Consider the following 24,740-nt stretch of genomic DNA (forward strand, 5'->3'; position numbering starts at 1 on the left):
AGATGCGCCCTGATGATGGACGGAACTATTTTAGAAGCAGAGGAGGGGGTGGTGGGGGGTGTTACCATTTAAAACGCCTCAGGTGACTATTTTAAACATAACAGGGAGCTAATTTAAGCTCAAAGCCCTAACAGCCCCTGACACATTTATTCGGCAGTTTATTAAAAAAAAAAAACCACTGCTGTTGCTGAAGTGTGATAATGAAGAATACATATAACATCCTATTTTGTCTTGTTTTATCTTGTTTTCACGTGTATTCATGTGTGTTCAAAATAGTAAACAAAATTTAAAACAATTTAAAAACCACTGAGAGTAAATGAGCTTCATATGCACTGCTAATTTACTAGAGGCTACACCTCTACAAAAACAGAAAGATTTCTTCTTCTCGGCACACTTCAAACGTTAAGTCTTGTGAACCTTTAAAATAAAAAAGTAAAAAAAAATTTCTCTGACACTTAAACTGAGGGACCTTTATATATATATATTGTGTTCCCGTGTGTGTGTGTGTGGGGGGGGGGGGATACTCAAGGTTGATGAAGCTATTGTTATGTCTAATTTAGGTGCACCCCTGTCATAAAATTAATAACCCCAATAATAATTCTACATATAACAGTGTCTTTCTTTTCTGCTGTCCGTCATGATTACCTTTAGCTTTGGATCTAGCTCTTGGCTGTTTCAGCTTCTGCAGTTCTCATTATACTAAACGGTTGCCAAGAGATTCTTTTTATTTCCCTCCAGTGATGAGTTCGTTTGTTGTCTCATCAGCTCTTCCAACAAGCGTTTGGCTTATTAAAATCATTTTTATGTAACAAGAAAACAGGTAAGTTTCCATTTCTTTGTTTCATTTCTGCATCACCAAACTGATACCTGCCTGTACTGTAAGCAGGCATCAGTGATATGTGGCATGTATGCTTATAGGGGGCGATTTACCCTCCCCAAATATAGACTCGCAGACAGTACACCTATGCAGAAACGTGGACTAGCCTTCAGGAAAAATCTGAACAAATAAATCAGGTTAGTAGGGGTTTTTATTCAGTCCCAAGAAAGACTTGGGATTGTGAGAACTTAGAAAGGAACTGTGTATGTTATCGACATATTAATGTTGAGCTAATACCAACTATTCATATTCTCTGCAAACCCCACTTTCATGTTGTTTCACGTTTTGCTCAGCAGATGGCAGTATAATCAAAGGGACCGTAACAAGGACCGAACACTGTTTATTGGACCCACCAGTAGGTTCAGGGGCACAACTGAAGTATGTTTTCACCACTGTCCCTTTGAGTTAGTGCATCGGGTACATGAAATGACATTTCTTTTACTGTATACACCACAGATGTACAGACAAAGCACTAGGCCCCAATAAAAATGTAATTTCTTTAAGTATTTACAAAGTGCTGTTAATTAGAGCAGAGCTTTTCCAGACATTCCTGTTATATTTTGGATGCTTATATTATTTTAATTTGCACACAGAAACAAAATAATTTCACAAAAATCAAAAACTACCAGGATCAAAATTATTATTAACCCCCCTGATGCTAACGGTTAGCTGTGTAATGTGTTGTCTCAGAGCAATCTCAGCCCATTCTCATTCTCCTTGTTGTATATCTTTGCATACTTCAATCTGGCTTGAAGGTTTTTCTTGGTCTGAAACCTCGCAGTCCACTCCTGTACAGGGTTCTAGTGATTTTTTTTATTTCTTCAAGACTATAATTCCCAACTTTGCTAAGTCATTCGCTGGTGTCCTGACACTTGTTCTGTCTTTAGACACATCTCTCACCAGTTTTCTTTCCAGTCCTTGAAATCGTTTGTTTCCTACCTATTCCAGGCTTCCAGACTGTGTCACTCTCTTTGAATGTCTTTCTTTCTTTCTTTCTTTCTTTCTTTCTTTCTTTCTTTCTTTCTTTCTTTCTTTCTTTCTTTCTTTCTTTCTTTCTTTCTTTCTTTCTTTCTTTCTTTCTTTCTTTCTTTCTTTCTTTCTTTCTAGCCTGTCCTGTGTGGCAGCTTTTGCAATCAAAATCCTGATCATTTATACTTTTTTTTTTTTTTAAAGATTTAAGTTATTTCACTGGTACTCACAGTGTCTTAAATGCTGATGCTTAGCATCATTTCTGCTAGTTTTACATGAACAGGGTGTATGATCAAATATCATGCCACCATTTTTGTGCCACAAATTTCACTAATGCCTAAATATCCAAGAGAAACAACAACATTTAGAACAACTATCGAACACACTGCATTGGTCTCAATTTACCATGATTAGTTTTGATGTTATGAGCACAAGTGTGGGAGCAGGTGATGTGGAAAAACTGGAATTCTGGAATAACACAGAAGTTTGACATTGTTCAAGCCACTGCTGATTGGTCAAAAGCAGTAATATTACTATCTGTCACATAACCCGATCTTTGGGAGAAATCCGTGTGGTTCTATAACTTCACGGTGAGTCAGTAAATTACAGCACACATCAGTTTTAAGTCAATGAAGTGGTCACAATCAATTTGATGGACTGTCCTGCATCTGAAACTGCAAAAACACATTTTAATTTACTAGAAGAGCTCTTGGTTCAGTTTGTCTAACTGCAAATAAAGATCACAGTTTTCCAACTGAGAATTGTGCCAAACGCTTTTTGGCTGTAAAATTTTGAGAGTAGATCTGCAACATTTTCTTTTTTCATAAGATAATTGAGTTTATGTTGTTATTAGATCATTTAAAATAATTTTCTAGCAAAATGTCACAACAGATGCATGCAGTATGTTTTACTTGTATCTGCAGAGAAGCTTCAGCTTTAACAAAGAACATGTTATAGCGCAAGCCAGCTCCTCCATTAGTCAGCCCTCTGAGACACTGAGTGGTTCTTATCTGTTGTTTGTTTTTTTTCCTCCAAGGTACCTGAATGCCTCTGCACTCACCTGGTCAATAACACATCTCTTCTCTCACGCGATCTCTTGTATCTGCAGGCGTGCATCGCATGAAGCCTGGATGAAAACATAACGGTCCGCTGGCAAGGATAACAAAATCTAAGCAGAAACTTTATTTTTGGCTTCTGCAGAGGAAGCATGTGATGTATAGTGTCCCGGAGGCAAAAACAAAAAAATAAAGGTATTGCTAATGTTCCTCTGTGTGTCAGTGCGTGGCACTTTTTTTTCATATATTGAAAAAAACAAAAAATACTTTGATACACTGATTTATGTTCTGAGGCACTTTGATCAGAGAAACCTTCAAACAAGTGAACATAGCAGATTAACTGGCTTTAAAGTGGACAGATTAAGTTGTTTTTGCTTCAAGTTGGGATAATATGGATTGTATTATGGGATGTAAAGACAACCAGCTCTCTTACAGAGACTCAATCGTGGTTACATTTTAATGTATTTATGTAAGATTGGGAAAAAGCTCCATGAGTAAATGTCAAAGGTGGATTTCACACTTTAAATTATTAAACTGCTTGCATATGTCTGTGACTGAAACTATGGGTTAGGGTCTGCTGCTTATTAACTAAATGAGCAAACAAGAAATGATATCTGGCAACAAAAAAACCCTTCAAAGTTATTAAATCAGGGACCAACTAGGTGCAAACAGTGAGTGACAACACCTTTGTGAATAAATACTGCACAGCTACTTTATTAGTTACACCTTCTCAGTACTGGGTTGGGCCCCTGTTGCATTCAGAACTACCTTAATTCTTCACATTATTGATTCAACAGGGTGCTGGAAACATTTCTCCGAGATTTTGGTCCATGTCGACGTGATACTGTCACACAGTTGCTGGAGATTTGTTGGCTGCACATCCATCATGCAAATCTCCTGTTGCAGCACATCCCAAAGATGCTTTATTAGACTGAGATCGTGGTTAGTTTAAGAAACATGACCACGATTATTGAGCTTATGATGATGTGTTATCCTGCTGGAAGCCATCAGAAAATGAGTACACTGTGATCATGAAGTGACAAACATGGTTAGTAACAATATTCAGGTAGGTTTAAATCATTATCATTTGGTATTAAAGGGCCCTAAAGGACCCAAAATGTTCCAAGAAAAGTTGCTTTCACATTGTTTACTGAACTTTTTTCGAGTCTTTATTGTTCAGTTTTGGTGAGATTGTGTAAAGAGACTGATTAGACAAACAGCTGTACCTAATAAAGTGACTAGTGAGCGCAGTTCATCTTCTTTGTACTGTGAAATATTTATGGACTCTACACTCTTCTTTTCCTGCTCCTAAATGGGAAGGGGTGGAAACAGAAATTCACATGAATAAATAAATTAATATGCTGCGTGAGGGTTGACTATTTTGGTGACCCGGCGTTTTGTTAGCAGCAGATTAAACTCTCAGACAGCAGAGCAGAACTGCTCACTGGACTGTGAACAACAAACACTGGAGTGCCATCTATTCGGGGCAGTGATGTGAAGTAAAGCATTTGGGACTTGATGGGTAGACGCTGGTCTTTTATTAAAAATGTGAGCTAATCAGCGGTTGGTGCCTTTTGTAAATAGTTATTAAATGATTTAATATATTTAATAAAAACAGCATATGTAAGTGCATGTATGTATTCAAACAGGCAGGTGTTTATCCTGGCAAGCATAGAAACACCATGAATTTATTTAATGTGCACAAAAAGCACGCACATGTAGAAAACATCGTTGCGTATTACGTGTTTTAAAGATTTTTCCTTCCACACTTTTAATCATGTGTCATGTACTTTGGGGCAGGAAGGTGTGGCTTCTCCAACAGCAGACATAGCTGTTACTGCCATGATCCAGCAGCACTGCTCTTACAGTGGGAAGCACAAACAGGATTACAGCCTCAGTCACAGAAAGCAGGATTTCTAAGAACTCGGCCTTGCAGCGCCTTTTATCTTACAGAAGCAATAATCCCACAAAGGCCGCGGTAAATTAGCGGTGGGCAAGCAACAGACCCGACTGCAGCTTTGAAATTTTAGCTTTTGAAATTTGTCACTAATCAAGAGCTCTTCAGCAGTGACTATCCCAAGACCACATTCTGCATAAATCACCATTATGAAGGCATGCAGAGTGTTGTGCATCCTGTTTATTGAGTTAGCGCTACTTTTTTTGACATTGCATATTCTAATTGTTCACATGAGTACCAAAGGATGCCAAGTACATTTCACACTGTCTGCCTGTGTACATTTACAGCAAAAGTATGCCATAAAAAATAACGTTCAAGTGCTCGAAGTAAAGGTAGTAATAATAGTACTATTTACAGAAGTGCTAGGTAGATAACAATGTCACACTATTAAGCATTATTAAGGTATTATAAAGTGCTCATCATTTATATATCATTACTCCTCCTTAGTATGCCATTTGTAAATACAGATATATTTATAAACATATCTGTATTTATAAATGAAACACACTGGAGGCGTAATAACATATAAATGATAAATTAAGCACCTGCTAATGCTTAATAATGTGACATTATTATACAGTGTTATCCAGTACTGTAATGGGTAATGCCACCAATTTACCACATTAAATGAAATTATGTCACTGAAGTTATTAACAGTCAGAGTAACAGTGCTGGTAGTTACTGGTTAATTACCAAAGGCTAAAATTTATTAATTGTTATCCATGAATTTACAAATCTACTGTTTTAAGAAAAAGGTAAAGCATATTATTATTATTATTATTTTTTTTTTTTTATTTACTTGCCAAATTACAGTCATTTACTTGCATTCATGAACAGAAGAATTACTTTCAGTGATGAAACGTTATGCTTGATTAGTCCAGTAACATGCCCAAAACTGTAGAGCCGGTTAAGTTGCACTGTGAATATACTGGTGCCAGATATTTAATCTAAGCTTTAGTCAAAAGCTTAGATGATTTCAAATTGCCCATTCTAAAAAGATTTCAAAGTAAAAGTCTGCTTCTTTAACAGATTAGTAACGTGAGTAAGTAAACAAACGGAGGACATAGTGCAGATAATGTTTTCAGCTTTACTGGCACCTGCACCTTCCCTCCCTTCTCCACCTGCTCCTGCTGTTTGTATTATTTATCAGTTATACTCTGTTGACCTGCAAAGATAGAAACATATTCACCCCGGTATACAAAATGGTAAAGTTGCCATTTTGACTTACCTGTAAGCTCGTCTGCTCTCAAACAACGTCAAATATTAAAGACATGAGGGAAGTGGAGGCAGTGAAGTCGCTAAAAGAAGAACACCTTGTGACCTTTTGCAGTCAAACGACTTGCAGGGAATAACACCTGAGTGCACAGAAAAGCTATATCAGCAATTATTTTTATGCCTTTGAGCCCATTTGTTTTATTTCTAGTCTATTTTGGGGGCTGGATAGTGATGTCACACTGTTTTCATGACTGTCCTCTCTTATTTAAGCTTATATTTATTTGCTCAAGCCCATGCTTGGAGTTGGAGTGATTTTGTGTGACATCAGAAAGAAAACAAAGTAGCTGTGCTTGCTCATCACTTAGTCTTACCTCTAACTGTGCAGGGCTGTGGCCCCAGTTTGTCCCTATAAATGAGGTAAAGTGTGAGGGGGTGGGCGGGGGTGCATGACTCTTTTTAGGTACCAAAATTTACCAAAATCAACCACTTCAGAGGGTCTAATACAGCGGGACACATAGAGACTGCCTGGTTCTGCTTTCTCAGCGTTTGGCCTGGCACTCTGACAGCAGCATTTTTCCTAATAACATTCACAGCTGAAGAAACAATCATTTTTAGAAACCAAAGTGCTGACATTTCAGTGGTTCTCCTCACCTCAGCTGGAAATATTGATTTTGGTTTAATACACAAAATAAATCTTATTACAGTTAAATCCTTTGTGCAGTTTTTCCCCCCCAAATTCCAATATCTGTGATTTAAAATTGCAAAATATGTCATCATCATGGTCAGTTTCTCCAGTTTGACCTCGTATCCTCGGGTACAACTGCCTGGACGTAATCTTACTCAGAAGCAAGGCTAGTGTGGGCATCATATTTCTCCTGATCTGTTGGGCATTCAGCACATCTTCTAACCTCTAAACTTAAAGCTCCAGCCTATGTTGCCTTGTGCTCTATTCAACTTTGCTGTATCAGCTCAGTCTTTAGTCTATTTGCAGATAGCTGTAAAGTCAGCATACTGTAGAGTGGTGTAGAGACATCCAAGATATTAAATCAATCAGAAAGATCGATTGAATAAAATAGTTCATTTGATCTTTTTGAACTGAATAGAACGGCATAAAGAGTCTTAAAACTGCACATTCCTGATCTTGTTGTCTGCAAGGCGTACTAGGCATTTGCAATTTTTACTTCCTCATCCTTAAAAATCCTAAAATCCATTGTCTCCGTTTTAAAAGAAGACATTTGTAGTCCAAAACGAGCAGATTTCATCATGAATTTGAAAGATTTTTTGCACTTATTTGATATATTTTTCAATAAATGGTGTGGTCGTCACCATATAGCAGTACTGTTATTCAATTTTTACCTGCTGGTGATGTGAGGGGAAAAAAAGCAATGACAATCAAACTATTGGCACCAAAATGTATTTTTGTCATCTTCATTGTTTTTTTTCAGTGTACATTATAGAAAAATATAGAGTAGCAAAAGTTCACAGTGTCCAAAAGGCAGTGTTAAGTCACATCAATCATATTTAACACAAGCGTTTTTGGGAGCAAAACAAATCCATTTTGGGGATTTTTCTTAAAATATGAGGATAAATTGTGTCCAGTGTGAATCAGATTTGACACCAAAGTGGCCTTTAAATACAAAACTCACTTTCTCTGCCGCAGACAGGGTAGGAACACCGTTTTTAAAAAGACATTTCCACTTTCTTGGTTAAATACATTCAAACATTTGTACACTTTACACAAACATGGACTGTATATTCATGAAAGAATGTCAGTACATGCAGTTACATGTATATAAACACACATATTGTACTATCGGGGCTTTTTGTTTCATGCTGTGTAAAAATGCTGAGAAACTGGTGCATTCACTTCTTGGTATTTACAAATTAGAGACACAAAATATGCAATATACGTTTTATCATTAACAACACAGGGCTTGGATTTAACACCAAAAAAAATCACTTTACTTTATTGTAAAGTTTATTTGTTTTAAAATAAAAATATACAATTCGGTTCAAATTTGTTATGATTTAGAGGTTAAGGGTGCAAAGTGTTTTTGGTATTACTAGAAGCCAACACATTTTTCAATTTCCTCTCACAGTGACTTTTATGTGGGAAATTTTCAGCAGTAGAGTTTGAGGTTGGGCTTTTTCGGCAAATCAAAACAGAATCTGGCACAAATCATCAGGAAACTAGAGCCAGTGATCAACCAGTGCACCTCCAATCCAGTTACATTAACAGCTTTTTCAGCTAAAAGCAACGATTTTGTTTCCATGTTCCTAACAGTGGAAAATTAACCGAGTAACCGTGCCAAAGATGCCCCTATTTATTTACCTAATAATTTCCCCAGGAAATGTCCATCCATCCATCCATTCGCTTCCGCTTATCCTTTTCAGGGTCGCGGGGGGCGCTGGAGCCTATCCCAGCTGTCATAGGGCGAGAATGTATTACATTATATTTTATATTATGTAAAAAATGGCACATTGTAAGAAAAATTACCCACCATTTGAAGAAATAAGCAACAAATAGCTGAAAAACACATTTATACAAGTGTGTGCAATGTTGTCCAAGTAATGAGACACGCCATCACGAGACGAAACTTAAGTTACACTCACCGGCCACTTCATTAGATACACCTTACTAGTAATAACTTTGACTCTCTTTTGCCTTCATAACTGTCATAATTCCTTGTGGCATAGACTCACAAAGGAGCTGGAAGCATTCTTCAGAGATTGATGGGTACAGTGTAGCGATGAAGGGATGAACATGGTCAGCAACATTACTCAGGCGGAGTTTAAGCAAAAGACTATATTAAAAAAATGTTCCCCACACAATTCTGCTACCTGCTGAGGTTTGATTAAAGGTAAATTCTGACCCTGCCGTCTGAATGTTACAATACAAATTGAGATTTGTCAGATCAGGCAACATTTTTCCCATCTATTACCCAATTTTGGTGAGCTTGTGTTAATTGTAGCCTCAGTTTTCTGTTCTTAGCTGACAGGACTGACATCCAGTGTGGTATTCTGCTGCTGTAGCCTATGCTCATCTGCGTACTTGGTTTGAGTTACTGTTGTCTTCATCGTTCTTCATCATTCTGTTGCTCAGTTTGAACTTCAGCAGCTTCAAAATTTGATCAATTTTGAATTAAGAGACGTGCAGGGAGAAACCAGTTATTTTCTACGTTGTCTTCCTCAATGGAAAACACCAACGTTTAAGCACATTTTATCATCTTAAAGTTTTACATTTTAAATTTGTGCAGAACCAAAACATAAACCAAAACATTTTTGTATTTTTTGGGGGCAGCAGTTGTTTCCCAGTCACTTCAGTATGTGCTATTAAATAAAAACAAAAATTGTAGCCACCATAAGCAAGTTAATCACAAAAAAGTTACATTTTGTTGCATGAAATTAATATTCATTTGAAAAGTCTAACACTGATAATGAATTATTCACATTCTGTTGAAATATACATGAACAGCTGTATTGTTTTTGGTGATTTTTGAACAGTAGCCTTGTAAAATCGGGGCGGTACGCCCCCATATTTTTCCATAGCTGAATCAGCATGAATCTGTGAACACCCCTAAAATAATTTGTTCATTCTGCTGATAGAAAAGTTGGCAAACATGCATTTTCTTCTTTTCTTTATTTTTACCAATGTACAGTACGAAGTCAAGCGTGTCAAAAATGTCCTCTTCAGGATTGCTGTCCATCGTTTTGCCAGCTAAGTATGAAAATTAAAGCGAATAAGCTGCGAGTCTGTTTATTTCTTAGCTTTATTCAGAGTGGAGATGTTCCTTAATACCCATCATTTCATGGATCTGTTTTTTTATCATGGAAATCAGTCTTTGCAAAAGAGTCCAGTGGATCCAGTTACACACAATGTCAGCGGAGTTCAAGCCCTGGAGGTTTGGGTTCTGCTTTCTGGCACCCTGAGCATGACCAGGGCACTTCAGGGAGGGTGAAGTGAGTAGACGGGGGGGATCCCTGTAGATGGTGGTTTCATCAGAGAACAAACGAGCCTTAAAAAACAAAACAAAACAAGTCCTCCTCTGGGAGGTAAAAGTTGATGCACTGTGGCTCACGAACAGATGCACGCACAACATCTGAAACAAGGGCCGGATCGATCGGACCACCCACAGCTCGTTCTTGGTTACTGGCTCATAGTCTCTGCAATCAGTAAACCAGTCACCTCTCATTCTGGCTCTAAGAAAACAGGCAGCTACATGGTGAAGAAAGGGAGGAAACGAAAAGGCTGCCGGCTTTTGTGGGATACTGAAAGTACCGTCAAAATATAAGAATTTAAAGAACTTCCTATAGATGCGGAAAACTAAAAAGACACTCACGATGTGCTCTCAGTAGCGCTTCTTTATATGTGAACTGTAATTTGGGATCACCTTTGTTTTGCTTCTTCCTTTATATTTACACAATTGACCTTATTTTGAAGATTATTAGTCCCCAAATCTGGGATTAATAAATTCAATCTTCCCTAGTTACAGCACCACACAGTCCACGTTGACTGACTGCGGGGTTTTTGGGCTGGCAGACATTTATTCTTGTTAGGGTAAAATGACAAATCGTGCAGGGAGATGGTGCGCAGACGGGTCAGATTTTTTAAACAGGAATTTTACATCTGAGTGATTTATACTCGAAATCTTTATAATCTCAGCGCTGTGGTCAAAAATGATATTGAGTTGTGACACACAGCTGGAACTGCTTTAAAGCAAAGAAATAGTCCAAAACCAAAATGACTTGCATGGCCAAATATTTGGGTATTTCATGAATAACTCTAATAGAAATCATTTTGGTATTTACCTTAAGACTATTTAAGACTTTGCTCTGATTTCTGAATGATGAGCACATTGTGGTGGATGAGTTTGTTGGCTGAAGCCCGGCCTCCTCTCAGCTGTGCATGTAGGTCCTGCAGGGCGAGTCTGGATGGAAGTCGTACTTGCTCAAACTGGAAGGGTAGTAGGTGGTGGCAAACATATTGCCTGAGGGCACCGGAGAGGGGAAATGGTTGCATGTCTCTTCGTTGACATGAATGTTGTTCTTGTTCAGCATCTACAAAATGGCAAACCGTGTTTTATAAAAATCCTCACTTAAAAACCTTTAGAGTCTATCAACCATTTAGAAATGTATTTAAAGTAATTACAAGCCCACCTTGAACTCCATGGGGATGTACTTCTCATTCTTTGGCGTGGCGTTGCCCTGCTTGTTGTAAGTGAGGTGGTTTGGTGTGCTCGGGTGGATTACCGCTGACTCTGCCGATGGTCGGTTCAGGTGGTGACAGTATGTGAAGGCCAGAGCTGACAGGAGGGCTGCTGCAAAGAAACTGGCTAAGCCCACAGCTGCCAGCTGGAACAAGGTAAAGGCTGTACACAGGGAGGCGGGGAAGGAAGAGCACAGAAACAGAGCCATTGTTAAACCAGTGAGAAATGTAGCCTTGTAAGGGGATGGGTAATGATAGGCTGAGATGACAAACAATCGAGGACACTAAATAACACTGATGAAGTTTTAAGTGAAGTTTGCCTCAAAATGTTACAAATGCACACGATATGATCCGCAAGCATAAACTAAGTTTACGAATGTGTGCAATTTGTGTGTAACTATTTGTGTGCACAGCTTATTTGTGTCTGATCCAGACGCAAATAAGCTGTTTGACCACACAGGATCAAACAGCTGTGTATCATTTTCTCTTGCAAAAAAGCTTCCTTCCTTCCAAATTCGAGAACACATTGACCAGGATTATATTGATATTCAAAATATACAGAATTTATATTTCCTAGTTTTCCACTTCCACTTGAACGCAGCTTATATTTGTGGATCTGTGAAGAGCTGGCAGTGTGAAATTTCTCGTGCTCGTGGGTCATGTCGTATGCATTTGCAACACTTTTGAGGTAAAATTTTCACTGTAATAGAAAATAGTCTGTCTAGAAGGTGGTGTAAAAAATTTGAGCTTTTGTTAGAAGGGAAAGAAAGCGAGGAACTAAAAGCAACTCAAAGTTCATGTCACTACCTGAATGGGACCAATATCGATTCCACATTTTCGGCCAATCCCGTGCCACGCGGGGCCGAAGTCACAAACAAAAGTCAATATGGTACCAACTGTGTGGTACACATCAGGAGAAGAAGAAAGCCAATAACTTTTACAAGAATGGCTAGTTGTTGCTACATCCTCCAATTAAACCGAGGAGATACTGATTTGGTTTGGATGCAACGCTGGAAGAAAAGCAGGAAACCCTGCAGATATTTCATGCTGGGAATTGAAGAGCGCAGGAGGTGTGTATGTGTGTAAGCTGGGAACAATGTGTAATTATTTGGGGGAGAGTGAACAGAAAGACATCAGTTGTTTTCACTCACTTCCACAGCTCTGGTCCTCCTGACCGGGCAAAATGACTGCAGAGAAAGAGAAATGAAAAAAAAAAAAAGCCATCAATGTAGAGAAGAAGAAAAAAGAAAATCACAGCAGCTCCGAGAGATCAAACAAGACAAAAGTAGTTAATTTCTCACAAAGCCTTCCCTGTTCTCGAGGTAGGCACGCTGCTGACATCTCCGCTAATTCATCTTTTTAATTTTCTCCAAATGCAGAGTGAACAAGTCAGCATTTAGCGTGCCTGATTAAACTTTTCATTCAAGTTAATTTTTCCAGCTTATATCTGCAACAGTCTGCAGCGGTCCTGTTTACATGTGCGATCATGCGCTTACCCGGCACCTCGTGAGGCTGGCACGGCCTAGACTGGGTGACGTTGCCCTGGCAGAGACTGACCTCAGCCTCTTGGTTCTCATCGCAGCGGCGGGTGCGATGCTGCAGGCCCTCGTCGTCACAGTCCCCCCACTCTGTCCATTCACCCCAACCTGCAAACACAGGAATCAGGGAAAACGACAAACGTCCAAATGAGAAACGGGAAAATAAATGAGCATTTTTCCAATCACCAACAAACTCAACCTCCTCTGCAAGGAGAGGAACTGTGTGGTAAGTCACCAAGAGTGCAGCCTGACGAGTTCTGGCCACAGTGCATCAGTGCAATGGTCATCATCATCAGTCAGCAACCTTGTGTGCCTCCCGGGATCGCTTTGTTTCGCGAACAAAAGCCTAAAATGGACGAGGAGTTGATTACACCGATTTGCCTCCCGTGTCTCTGCATTTTTTTTCTTCTTTTCAAAGTCCAAGGGAATAAAGATATACAAGAAGCTGCTCGCATCCAAATTCACGTCGATAGGGAAATTTGGAGCTATTTCATTAACTGTTTTTCCGTTCCTTCTCCGACCTTCAGACGACGCATGCTGGGAGAGGCTCCAACGGCCACATTGTTTTCCTTCTCATCACAAATATTGATTGGCCCGTGTGGGGGAGATTTCCCATCAGTGGCCAAAGAAGAAGCAGTTATTTAATCTAGATAGACTGAGAGAATCTAGAGAGTATTTTTAATGGTGTAATAATTGTAATGAATTTTTAAAAATTTAGAAATTTGGATAAAGGGGTTGTTTGTAAGAAAGTTATAAGCTGACTTTTATCTTTAACTTCACAACATTAATGTTCAAATCAGATTAACTGCAGTCCTTTGTAGTGAATCCCCCCCTAAGACACAGAAATTCATATTATAACTGCTGATAATATCTGTACCATAATTTACTCATCTTCACTTCAGTTAGAAAGCTTTTGTCTTCAAACCTAGACACAGACAAAATCTGCTAGTGATGTAATATGTTCAACTGATCCATCTGTGACCATTACACATCTTTGGTTTGTCTGAAACCTTCCATAGTGCGGCTTCACATATCCCTTCATACCCTCACAGGCGTGTATATTACAAAGGGCCTCTTCAGTATGCAGGCCTATGCAGATATCTCCTCCGTTGGCAGGGGGTGGGCTGCTGCATGTCCGAGTCCTCTGGTAGTGCCCGCCTCCACAGCTGGACGTGCACTGGGACCAGGCAGACCAGCAAGACCAGGCTCCATTCACTAGATTTAGAAGAAAACCCCATAATAATGTAACACAATGTAATGCAAGCTAATGATGGTATATAACAGTTTCATGTAGCTGTGACCTCAGTGCACAAGTGTTTTTAATTGGCATTTTTTTCCACTGGCCACCAGGGGGAGATTCATATAGTAGCAAAAAGTCTAACTGTGCAGAGGTCTATTGCGGAGGGCCATGAGTACCAAAACGAATTAAATAAATATATCATTAAATAATAAATCAAATGTGCCATTAATAAATTAAAATTGGAAAAAAAGAATTATTAAATTCAATTAAATGAATGAATATTCAATTATTTATATACTGAATTAATTAATGATTTAATGATTGATTATTTAATGAAACACAACAATAAATGAGACATACAACATACATTCATCTTGTAAACGATCGTCCCCACTAGAATAAAGACAGACAGGAAATCAATGTATGCATGCTTTAGGATGTGGGTACCTAATGATTGTTAGCCGCTAACACGTGAGCATGCAGTGACCACAGTTCTGCAGTCAGATCCACCACCCAATCAACATCAGCTCTAGGCTTAATGCTTAATGGGACCTCAGTGTCCAGCTGGTAATGTCACTGTGGTTGTGTCCACCATTTATGTACAGTCTGTGAGGTACAGTGCACTAGAAGCTCTCTGTTACCTGGACACGGTTGAGTGTTGCAGTCCTGATACTCCACCGGCGATCCCACACAGGCGCTGGGGTTGATCCTCCCTTCTATCGTCAAGCAGCTGCGTTTCCGAGTTCGGAAGCCTCTGGAGCACTGCTGGGAACAGCTGGACCACGTTTCCCAGGATCCCCATCGGGCACCTTGTGGCTGGGATGAAGTTCGGACACTTGTCTTCATTAAGTCTTCAACCAAAGCTGGCAACAAATATAAAACACATTTTGTTCTCTATCTTAGAATCCAAACAAGGGAAACAAATTACACTAAAAAAATATACAAGTCGATCACAACATCTGCCACAATCTGCTGAACGAGTCAGAAATTTTCTCTGAATTCAAATCGGAGACACGCTATTGTATGGTTTTATTGCTAAGCTCAGCAGCCAGCCTGTTATGAAACAACAATTAGCGAGGTACAATGCAGGCACAAAATGAGCTAGATTTCCCTGTACGCTGACACACACATACAGTTGGTATACCCACAATTGCAAATTATTTACATATGAATCAGAAGCGCTTCCTGAGGCTTTTAAATGAGGCCACCAGAAACATTTCATTAAGATTTTCTTTTCTGAGGATGACAACTTGAGAGCAGTCACACAAGCTGCGAAAAACAATGACATTTCCCACTTCCTCAGCTTTACTTATTTTGGAGTAAATACCCAAAGGGTGATACAATCCAGATTCTATGAGGGAGAAGAGAAAAAAAACAAAAGCTTAGATGACTCTGAGGGATGAAGGAAGAGGACATCTGCTTCCCCACAACAGTTCAATGATGTTTAATCAATCTGCTGACTGATGTCCACAGACAGGAAACCAGCTGTGTTTAGCGTGGCATACTGGGAGATATGCCACCAGCAGTGCTGATAAAAGCTCAGACAGATACAGCTCTAGGCAGATAGCGTGTGTACGACTGCTGTATGGAGTCGAAAAACTTCACAAAAATGATTCAAACCTTAAAAAATTTACCCCCGCTTACCCTCCCTGTGGAATCCAGGTACACCTGCATTCTAGCAGGTAATCACAGCAACAGCTGTGTTTGCACATTTACAATCAAGCACATCTGCTGTGACTTACAAACAGAAAATATGGCAACATTTCTAGTTTCCCTAAGTTGTTAAACTCGCTTTTCCACATCTCCCAGCTTATTTCCAGTACTCACAGTCAGTCTGGCAAGCTCCAGACCCGTCGTTGGGGCAGAAACGGGTCTCCACCTTTTTCCTGCCCAGCTGGAGCTGCTGGGGGTCCGGCAGAAGTGCCCGGCATGTGTACCTGAATCTCTGCTCCTGCCGTGACCCGTCTTGGCTTACATTGACGGGCATCCACTGGGTCCAGGGGGTGTTACGACGAACTTCAGGGCAAGCCTCCAGGTTACAGGCTTTGTACTCCTGCAGAACAGGATGGAAACAGCTCATCAACTTTAGAGCTAATGAAAAGGCAAATCCCAGCAGGCTACAGCTACTGCTGTCTATCCTATCACAGCTACATCTCCCAATTGATTGCAGAGAGAGCCTGCTGCCTTATTATATCCTGCCAAACAACACAAACATTACAGTTTTCCTGGGAGAGGGCTCAATCATGCAGCAACTTACTGTATTTAATAGGACATAAACTTGAGCTTTATTGAATGCAATGAAGAACAAAACCCTTTTTAGATGTGAGTTTTCCCCAGGTACAGACATTAAAGTTTAATGCAGAAGGACTTCCAGCCCTTTAATTGGGTAGTGCTCGGAAAGTTTTTCTCTACAACAGCTAACTTTGACTTTTTTTTTTGCCCTCAAAAAAGTAAGTATAAATATTGTTAGTAAGTATAAATAAATAATTCTGACAATACAAAATGAAAAAAAATGTAGAAGCTTTCTAGAAATAGAATAGCAGAGCAGATAGACTGGGTTGGCTCAGATTTCCCAAGTGTTTCCAAAAAATGGCAGGGCTTCAGAGTTCAAATGTATACCTTTTTTTTTTTTTTTTTTTTTTTTTTTTTAAATGACATCAGAAACAGCAGTATGCGACATTACGTGATGGCAGAGCTTCAGTTCATCCTTTGTCATTTTTTTTTTTTTTTTAATAAATAGGACAGGGGGAATGAATGAGAGAGAGAGGGGGAGAGAAAGAAAGAAAACCAAAGGGGAGAAGAGACGGTGAGAAGGGGGGGGAAGAGAGACAAAAAAAAAAAAAAAAACTCCTGGGTCACCTGTATGGAGAAAAAAACAAACAAACAAACAAACAAAAACAAACAGAGGAGACAGCAAACAACAAAGAGCAACATAATAATAGAGAAAACAAAGCACCATCACAATAAACTAGCTAGTCATAGATATCAGTATTTACTAAGTAATAAACGATATTGTGCAGCACGCAAGATAGACAGCGCACAGTGTGCTTTGAGGCAGCAGCCAAGAAAGCTTTAGTCCGCGTCTGTGAATACCCATGTGTGCATACCTGTGTGGATCAGCATGCTTGCATTCCAAAGGTTTCTCCATGTAATGATCTGCTAGGGAGTGTGGGGGGGCCACAGCCCCGTCCTCCAGGGTGTGAAGCGGGTATGGAGGAGATCAAAACTCCAGACATCCAGAGGCCCCCAGAACACAAGAGACCATGGAAGACCAACAGAGGGGCAGCCGCGCCACTGTCCCAGTAAGAGCTGAGGAGAGTCCCAGATGAGGGCTCGCCCAGCAGCCGCGGAGCAGAAGTCAGGGGGAGTTGCAGTGACGCGCCCGTGAGCTCCGCCGGCCCCCAGCTGCGCCTGAGTGACCGAGCCCTAGGCCGAGAGGCCGGGGGCACCCCACCTCCAAAGGGGCCCGAGCGAGCCCCAGGCCCCAGGCCCCGACAAGCGGCCACCAAGGAGTGAGCCAGTGTGTACCCGGACGCCCACCCCCAGACACAAAGAACCACCAACACACCGACACCTGAGGGAGTCCGCCACCGGCAGGGGAAGTGGTGGTGGGTGGAGATAGGCCTCCAAATCTTGGAGGGCCTGAGGTGTCCCCAGAGAGGTGGAGTCTGATACCCAACCTGACATATAGACACAGACATACAGGCACACACAGACACAAACATCCATTCCCACCCTCATGCTCTCATATGCACTCACTCCACACTCAACCAACGTGGAGACAGACATAAAGAGACGCTGTACACACAATCACACTCCCCAAGCGTACTCTACAAACCGGGTCTAGGTACCCTTGCCCCTGGAGGGGGGAATTGCACCCAGACCCAGGTGGTGTTACCCTTTTCCCTGCGGTGGGGAGAGAGTTCAAATGTATACCTAATAAAGTGGCCTATGATGTGGACAGATAGACAGATGTTTTCCCCCAAGTCTAGCAGACTGAGACTGAGCAGAAAGAGCGGGGACTGTGTGTACCTGCTGTACAATCTGAGGTACTTGTGGGGAAAACAAACGTCCTTAATCTTGTTGTGTAATAAAAACAGACAAGTAGGTCACTCATGTCTGCAAATCAACTCGGATATTATTTTGCCTACTCTCTTCTCTTCACATATAGAGCAAAAATACCGTAGCACATCCAGGACAGCTGTTTCCGTTCTCACAGCTTCTCGTCCTGGAGTGGACCCCCCCACCACAGTCAGCACTGCAGTGAGCCCAGGGTCCCCACGCAGTCCACACTATGGGAAGTGGGCATGGCTTTTTCTCATTGCACAGCCTGGAAATACAAAGAGGAATGCACACTCACTCACACACAGAGCTTTGTAATGCAGTGATCGGGCCTGATCGCTAAATTCTGAAGTAACCTCCTCACCTCTCCTCCCGTCCCTGGCCGACACAGACTCTACCGCCGTGGCGAGGTGCGGGGTTATTGCAGGAGCGCTGCCTCACCTCAAACCCAATGCCGCAGCTGCTGCTACACTGGCCCCACGATGACCAGGGAGTCCAGCCGCCATTCCTGAGAAAGAGAACATAAGAAGGGATGTGACTGAGCCTGATGTTTTAAAACGAATGTGTTTTTTAAGCAAACTGTCTCCTTTTATAAGTGTATTAGTTGTTAGAATATAGTTGAACATAAAGGACTATTTTTAGATTTACTTACATAACAGTGCATTTTTTCAAAGATTGATTTCAAAGGATTAGTATGGGAATAATGGATGTCTGCATGAAAAGAAATATACCTGGAGCAGTTTGCCACCTGGATCGTCGGGCCCTTGCATTCAATCCCTCCACATCTGGCCACCGGTCCATTGCAAAAGCGCGACCGACACAAACAGCTGCTGATGGAGCCATCACCATCATCGTGGTTACAAGGCTGCCAAGGCTTCCACGGACCAAAACCACCATCCTGAGTCAGGTTCCTCACCTCCAGAGAGGATTAGAGAATCACATATGATAATTAGCATGCTATATTAGGCTAGTGATAATGAGTTTTTGTTTTTTATTATCAAACAGGGAACTTGTGATGAAATTCTTATTACCGTAGAAGTGAGACAGGAAAGATCTATACAACAGACAAACCCAGTGTCTTACAGGGCATTCAGTGATGTTCTGCGTCCACTGGTTCATGTTGGAGCTCTCCTCGATGGTGGTGCACCGCTTCTGTTTATGATCCCAGCCACAGTAAGGGTCCCGGGCCTCCATGCAGGAGCTAACAGGTATTTAGATAGACTATCAGTGTCTGTAGATGCCTTTCTTTAGCAGTTTGCAGATTTTTAAGCTGACACAAAGTCGGACAATCTACTGATTGTTGTGTTTCTGCTCATAAAAGATCTCCTGTTGTGTTTTGAGTGAGAAAGCTGTCAACTATTCCAGCAGTGTACTCATTGTCAACAAAATTCATAAAAGCCTGCTTGATATGTCTGCTCTGAGTCTTGCAGAACTGTACCCTGACAGTCCAAAATGTGTCTCTTTGTAGGGAAGATAAATAGGGCTCTTAACAGAATCATCTTTGTCAACATTTGTTCGCAGGCCCTTAAGACTTGGACACCCGCGTGTGTTTCTTAGTAGATTTGCCCACTCATCACCAGCACCAGAAAATCAATATATGTGCAGGCTCACACAGACTAAAGGCTACAATTTTTCATTTTTCTTATGCTAAATATTTATACTCGGTCATATTTATGGTTCTTATGTTCATTAATCTGTAGGTATATTTGTTTCTATTTGGTATAAAGACTAAAAGCATTGTAGAAAATCTTGGACCAAACCGTTCAGTTGGGTAGCTGGAGCAGCGCTCTAATGGAATCTTCACCAATCTGTCATTGAGGCCCACAAACAGTGATCTGTCATTGTGGAGAATTTGCAGACTCTTTATTGGCCCCACTTTCCCTTCGGGCAGGATCCTGAGCTCCTCCAGGTAGCAGTCATGCAGGCTTTTATTGGTTGTGGAGAGAGCCTTCAGAATGGTGCCATATTCTTTTAAGATAATAGTAATAAGAGCAAGCTCCAGGATAGCAGATAAAAAAACGGTTCGAGTGATTATTTTCTAATTTTTAATTAGAACATGTCTCACCCGTGCCGATGTACATGACGTGGTAGAGAGAGTGTCGGCCCTGCACGATATCCACCACCAGCTTAGAGAAACGTAGGTTGTCCTGGGTGAGCAGGGGGTTGACGGTTACTGGCTGGACCACGTCATTCATGAGGAAGAGCCGCTGGGCGTCCTGGAGGCTGCGCTCTGTCAGGTTTCCCCCATTGGCGCCCTCCTCTAACGTGCCACACTGAGCAGTCAAGAAGGAGGCAGCAGAAGGGCGTTTAGTGAAAGGGAAGCTTCTCATATTGTGTCTGTGAAGGTTCTTAGTCCTCCAGGTCATCGTAGTCTAAGGAGCTTGGAAAGAAGCCCGTTTTCACATCTTGGCTCATGTGATTAGGTAGAGGATCATTAGGGGGTCCTTTTGTCCCTCTTGGGGGGAAACTCCCACAGGGTTTAATCTGGGACTCTCCACCATTTGACCCTAGAACTGAAGAAGCTTCTCGGATGAGAGGTGAAACGTCTTCAAGCAACTTGAAGTCCAGACGCTTTTCTTTCCAAGCTCCTTAGACTTCTTATACTGTGTTATTATAGACAGTCTGCATAATTCATAATCCAGAAAAGTCTTATTTGTAATATACTGGCCAATTATGCAGTCTCTTAGTTCTTCGTCTAGCTGAAACATGCATTTAAACACACGTCTCTTAAGATTCTCCACCTCAAAAGCCCATTTTCTTCTGATGCTGCTCCTCATTCAGTGTTTGTGCACTGCACCTCCACATAAGGCAGGGGTGTTAAACATAAGGCCTTAATCTTTACTGGCCCAGTAAAGATTAAAATTTGGCCCACTGGAAGGCGCTAGAAAATGTGGAGGAGAGATATTTGGTACTTTTAACTGTATTTTCACAAGTTTTATATCTTTTTCAACTGATAAAGACCTCCCCTGCAGCTATGCATGCTACACCAAAGTAATGAAGTTATAAACAATTAAATGACAGAAAAGTTCCTGGTTTTTACAGTGTCCACAGTAAAAAAAAAAGAAAAAGGGTAAAGTCCGATGATGGATATCTTATTATCGTTAGGCATGTAAATAGTTTTGTGCATGCTAGCTTAATGGCAATCTTACAGGCAACAAATGCTTCATGAAAAAATTGTTAAGCTTTTTTTGTTTTATATTTAAGGACAAAATTTCAGGCAAGATCATTACTGTTGCTAAAGGACTGTTAGCGACAGTGTTAATTTATATTAAATAAATGCAAGGTTAAAATTACACATAGCAAAACACAAGCTTATATACAGACATTATACAACAGGAAATGTGACTACAGTTTCCCTGTAGCTCAAACTGAACAGCACTTTGCAGATGCATTGGGAAATTTGCCAAGCATTTATTTTGGGGACATGTATTTGTTGGAGCTGAGCAAAACTTCTCTGCTGCACTGCATTTAGATATCTGCAATCAGCACAGAGTGATGAAGTGGATGTCAGTCTTTTGAAAATTTCTTTACAAGCCTTCGTGGAATTGCTGGGCAACTGTGGCAAGATAAAGCTGTTTGCTTTAGTGTCCTCACCAACCTCATGTTCTCAGAGAAAAATACATATGTATGAAGAGGTCTGAATTCTTTGTCATTGTCCATGTTTTGAAATGAGTTACCTGAAAGTTGGGTATAGGGTTTGGAGTGGCCAGCCAAGCAGTGCGCGGGTTCTCCTGGTATCGAAATGGGCCATTGAAGGCTTGGGTGATGGCGCTCAGATTAAAAGCACAGACAGCAGAAGCTGATATGCTGTTTCTAGAGAAGCACAGGAAATTACAATGCTCAGGTCTTAGCTAATGAATGTGAAGGAAAGCAAACATTCTTGAGCACATCTCTACAGAAAAGCACATATTTCTATTTTAACAGTAAAATACAAACATAACCTTTTAGTTGCCTCAGTTGAAACTACTCTATGGAATAAACATTAGTGTGTAGTCTTAAAGCAAGCCCCAGTGGCACAGCTGATATGCGAGAGGACACATTTGCCAAAATAAATTACCTTTCATACAAACATGATAAGAGATATTAATAGTTAGTACTTTTGGTCAAAGTTTTATTAAAAAGCCTCAAAATGCTGTCTAGGTATATTAGCCAGAAAAAGACTAATGTACACAATATCACTGTAACTTACCAAACCAAGTGTTTTTTACTTGGCTTTAAATAAGGCAATGTACAAGTGCCAATGTGTTAACATTTACGACTTTAAAGAAGAAAAAAGCACATTTCTAGCACAGTATAATAACCTGTCTTGGTTTTTATAGACAATGACAAAGTACATGGCAGCTGTCCAGGAACAAATGCTTTAAAGCTATGTGTAATTAAGGTTGTGTAGACCTGGAGTGACCTGTAGGTGCACAGACAACTGTAGCTGCTAGCTATAGTCTCACCTCAGCTAATTCATGCCCATATTTTCCACCAATTTTGTGAAATTATGTGACAGACAGTATTGCCTTCTGGGTAGTTCATTGTACTAACAGGCTGTCTAACTCTTTTGAGTCAATTCTATGCATTATTGATTGTATTTAGGACAAATTGGCTAATGACTACTGTTGCAAAAGGACTATTAGCGACAGTGTTAATTTATATTAAATAAATGCAAGTTTAAAATTGAACATAGCAAAACACATGCTTATATACAGACACTGACAGTGTGTCAGTGTAGCAGCATGTGTGTCAGTGGAACACAATTTGCTAACCTAGCTAGCTTTCAATAGCTAGCTTAGCACTCCATCCTTGTGTCTATATTTAGCCACGTTAAGCAAGCTGGTAACAGCAAAAACACAAAATTTGTTGGTGAGGCTACAGTGAGTGCATCTTTCTTTCATATCCTCCTGAGAACCGAGGAAAGTTTCTTTCATTGTAACTTTTTTGTGATGTCCTGCCTATTTGGAGCTGAAAGAGGCCACCCAAACACACTTTTGAAAACAACAGGACTTATTAGGGTAGCTCAAATAAGTCAAAATATATTGACCAAAAACAAACGTCCATTAAAGAGGACATAAATGAACAGACTGGTTCTCAGGAGGATATACTCTATGACCTAGTGACCCAGTGTTTTGAGTTTTAGTTCATTTTGATGTTTATATGTTTAAGCTCATTAGGTTTCCTATGTTCATTTGCTTATCAGTTCCCCCTTGTGTTTTCAACCCCTGTGAAGTCTCCCTTGCCCTTCATGTGTTTCATGTCTGTGAGTCTCATATTGTCATGTCTGCATTATGTTTCCTGTTTTATTTTGAAGGGGTCCGGTGTTCCTATGTTCAATGTTTTTAGTTTTACTCTCCTCTTGTGACGTTGTTATGTTCATGTGTGTCAGCTGTTTCTCCATGTGTTTCCATTTCCCTCATTATCCTCCTGTGTGTATTTAGTCGGTGTGTTCTGGTCATTCTTTGTCAGGTCGTCTGTTGGCCACGCCATGTTTCCAAGTTTCATGTCTAGGTTTTTCTTGTTGTTTGTTTAGTTCTCCCAGTTTAGGGTAATGTTAGTTTTACTTCAGTCTGCCTTGCCCTTTGTTTGTTCCTTTTTTACCAGCCATATTAAACGGCTTGCTTTTTGTTAACATTCAAGTGTTGTTCCCTGTTCCTTGGAGTCAGCATTTTGGGTCCTTCTTGTCAATTCATACAGTCTGCCCTCGCCAGACTGTGACATAAAGTCTATGAAATGACATTATTAACAAACAGAACTCACACATTAGTGGTAAAAATGCCATAAATCAGATCTTGCTCAGGTAAGTAGAAGGTGCTCTGGAGCTCGTTGTAGTAAAAGGGGATTTCTCCTGAGCGTGAGCAGTTGAGGCGAGCCTTCATGAAGGTGGTCCAGGTGTCCTCCAATAGAAAGCGTCCACCCATATCATTCTTACAGACCCGAGCCACTCGAGAGAACACCATTTTCCCACAGTCATTTTCCACCGCAGTTTCCCTCAAGAAGAAGTACGCAAAACGACCAATCTCATAAACAGACACAAAATGAGGCTCTAGAAGAATAGAAGAGGCAGAGACACAGGTCAGCGTGATGGACCAACGAAAGAGTGATGAAAAGGACAAACTTTGTGGTGCTTTGTTAACCGTTGAGCCATTTAGAGTTGTACTGGGCGGTGCGCAGGGGCGGCATGTTGCCCAGGCTCCTGTAGATCACTGGGTCACGTCCAGAGAAATCAATCACTGTGGCAGCATACAGCTCGCCCTTTTCTGTGATCATGGCAGTGGAGTTGTGACGCGGGTCGTAGGGACATCGGGCAACACCGTTCACAGTGTCTAACACCTGGCTGAGGTTAGAAATCTGACGAAAAGAAGGGAAAACTGAACTAAGCATTTCCTGCTATTTTAGTGGGTTGACAAGCGATTTGTTCTTTCTGTTTTTATCGCTTTATTCACATTATTTCAAAACTTTTAATGAATTTCAAAACTTTTAATAATGTAATCTTCAGTTTCTATCATTTCCCAAATGCACAAAGCTGCTGAAGACATCTGAGGATCACAAAGGCACCAAAACTATTTATAATTACTAAATATAATTACAAAATATATAGAGAAAAGATAAATTAGCTAATCAAAGTGACTAGAAGAA

General features: G+C 40.6%; 1 protein-coding gene across 4 annotated transcripts in view; it reads right to left on the reverse strand.

The window, feature by feature from the left end:
• Window positions 1–7,480: 7,480 nt before the first annotated feature.
• LOC147302492 (semaphorin-5B-like) overlaps window positions 7,481–24,740 on the reverse strand; it is a 46,969-nt gene continuing 29,709 nt past the window's right edge. For all 4 annotated transcript variants that reach the window (XM_086282494.1, XM_086282491.1, XM_086282493.1 and 1 more), the window contains 16 exons: window positions 24,239–24,452; window positions 23,862–24,147; window positions 21,797–21,932; window positions 20,185–20,392; window positions 19,880–20,087; window positions 19,203–19,320; window positions 18,851–19,035; window positions 18,484–18,627; window positions 18,240–18,387; window positions 15,885–16,110; window positions 14,699–14,920; window positions 13,862–14,032; window positions 12,776–12,925; window positions 12,431–12,466; window positions 11,231–11,442; window positions 7,481–11,131 (listed from right to left, as the gene is read on the reverse strand). In XM_086282494.1, coding sequence (XP_086138620.1) covers window positions 10,970–11,131; window positions 11,231–11,442; window positions 12,431–12,466; window positions 12,776–12,925; window positions 13,862–14,032; window positions 14,699–14,920; window positions 15,885–16,110; window positions 18,240–18,387; window positions 18,484–18,627; window positions 18,851–19,035; window positions 19,203–19,320; window positions 19,880–20,087; window positions 20,185–20,392; window positions 21,797–21,932; window positions 23,862–24,147; window positions 24,239–24,452 — 2,826 coding nt within the window. In that variant the 3' untranslated portion in view covers window positions 7,481–10,969. The remainder of the gene's footprint in view (window positions 11,132–11,230; window positions 11,443–12,430; window positions 12,467–12,775; window positions 12,926–13,861; window positions 14,033–14,698; window positions 14,921–15,884; window positions 16,111–18,239; window positions 18,388–18,483; window positions 18,628–18,850; window positions 19,036–19,202; window positions 19,321–19,879; window positions 20,088–20,184; window positions 20,393–21,796; window positions 21,933–23,861; window positions 24,148–24,238; window positions 24,453–24,740) is intronic.

Source organism: Aulonocara sp. 'chitande type north' Nkhata Bay, linkage group LG23, assembly GCF_057382095.1.
Source record: "Aulonocara sp. 'chitande type north' Nkhata Bay isolate Kocher_YH1m ecotype deep benthic linkage group LG23, A_spYH_male_GT1.1, whole genome shotgun sequence".
NCBI lineage: Eukaryota > Metazoa > Chordata > Actinopteri > Cichliformes > Cichlidae > Aulonocara > Aulonocara sp. 'chitande type north' Nkhata Bay.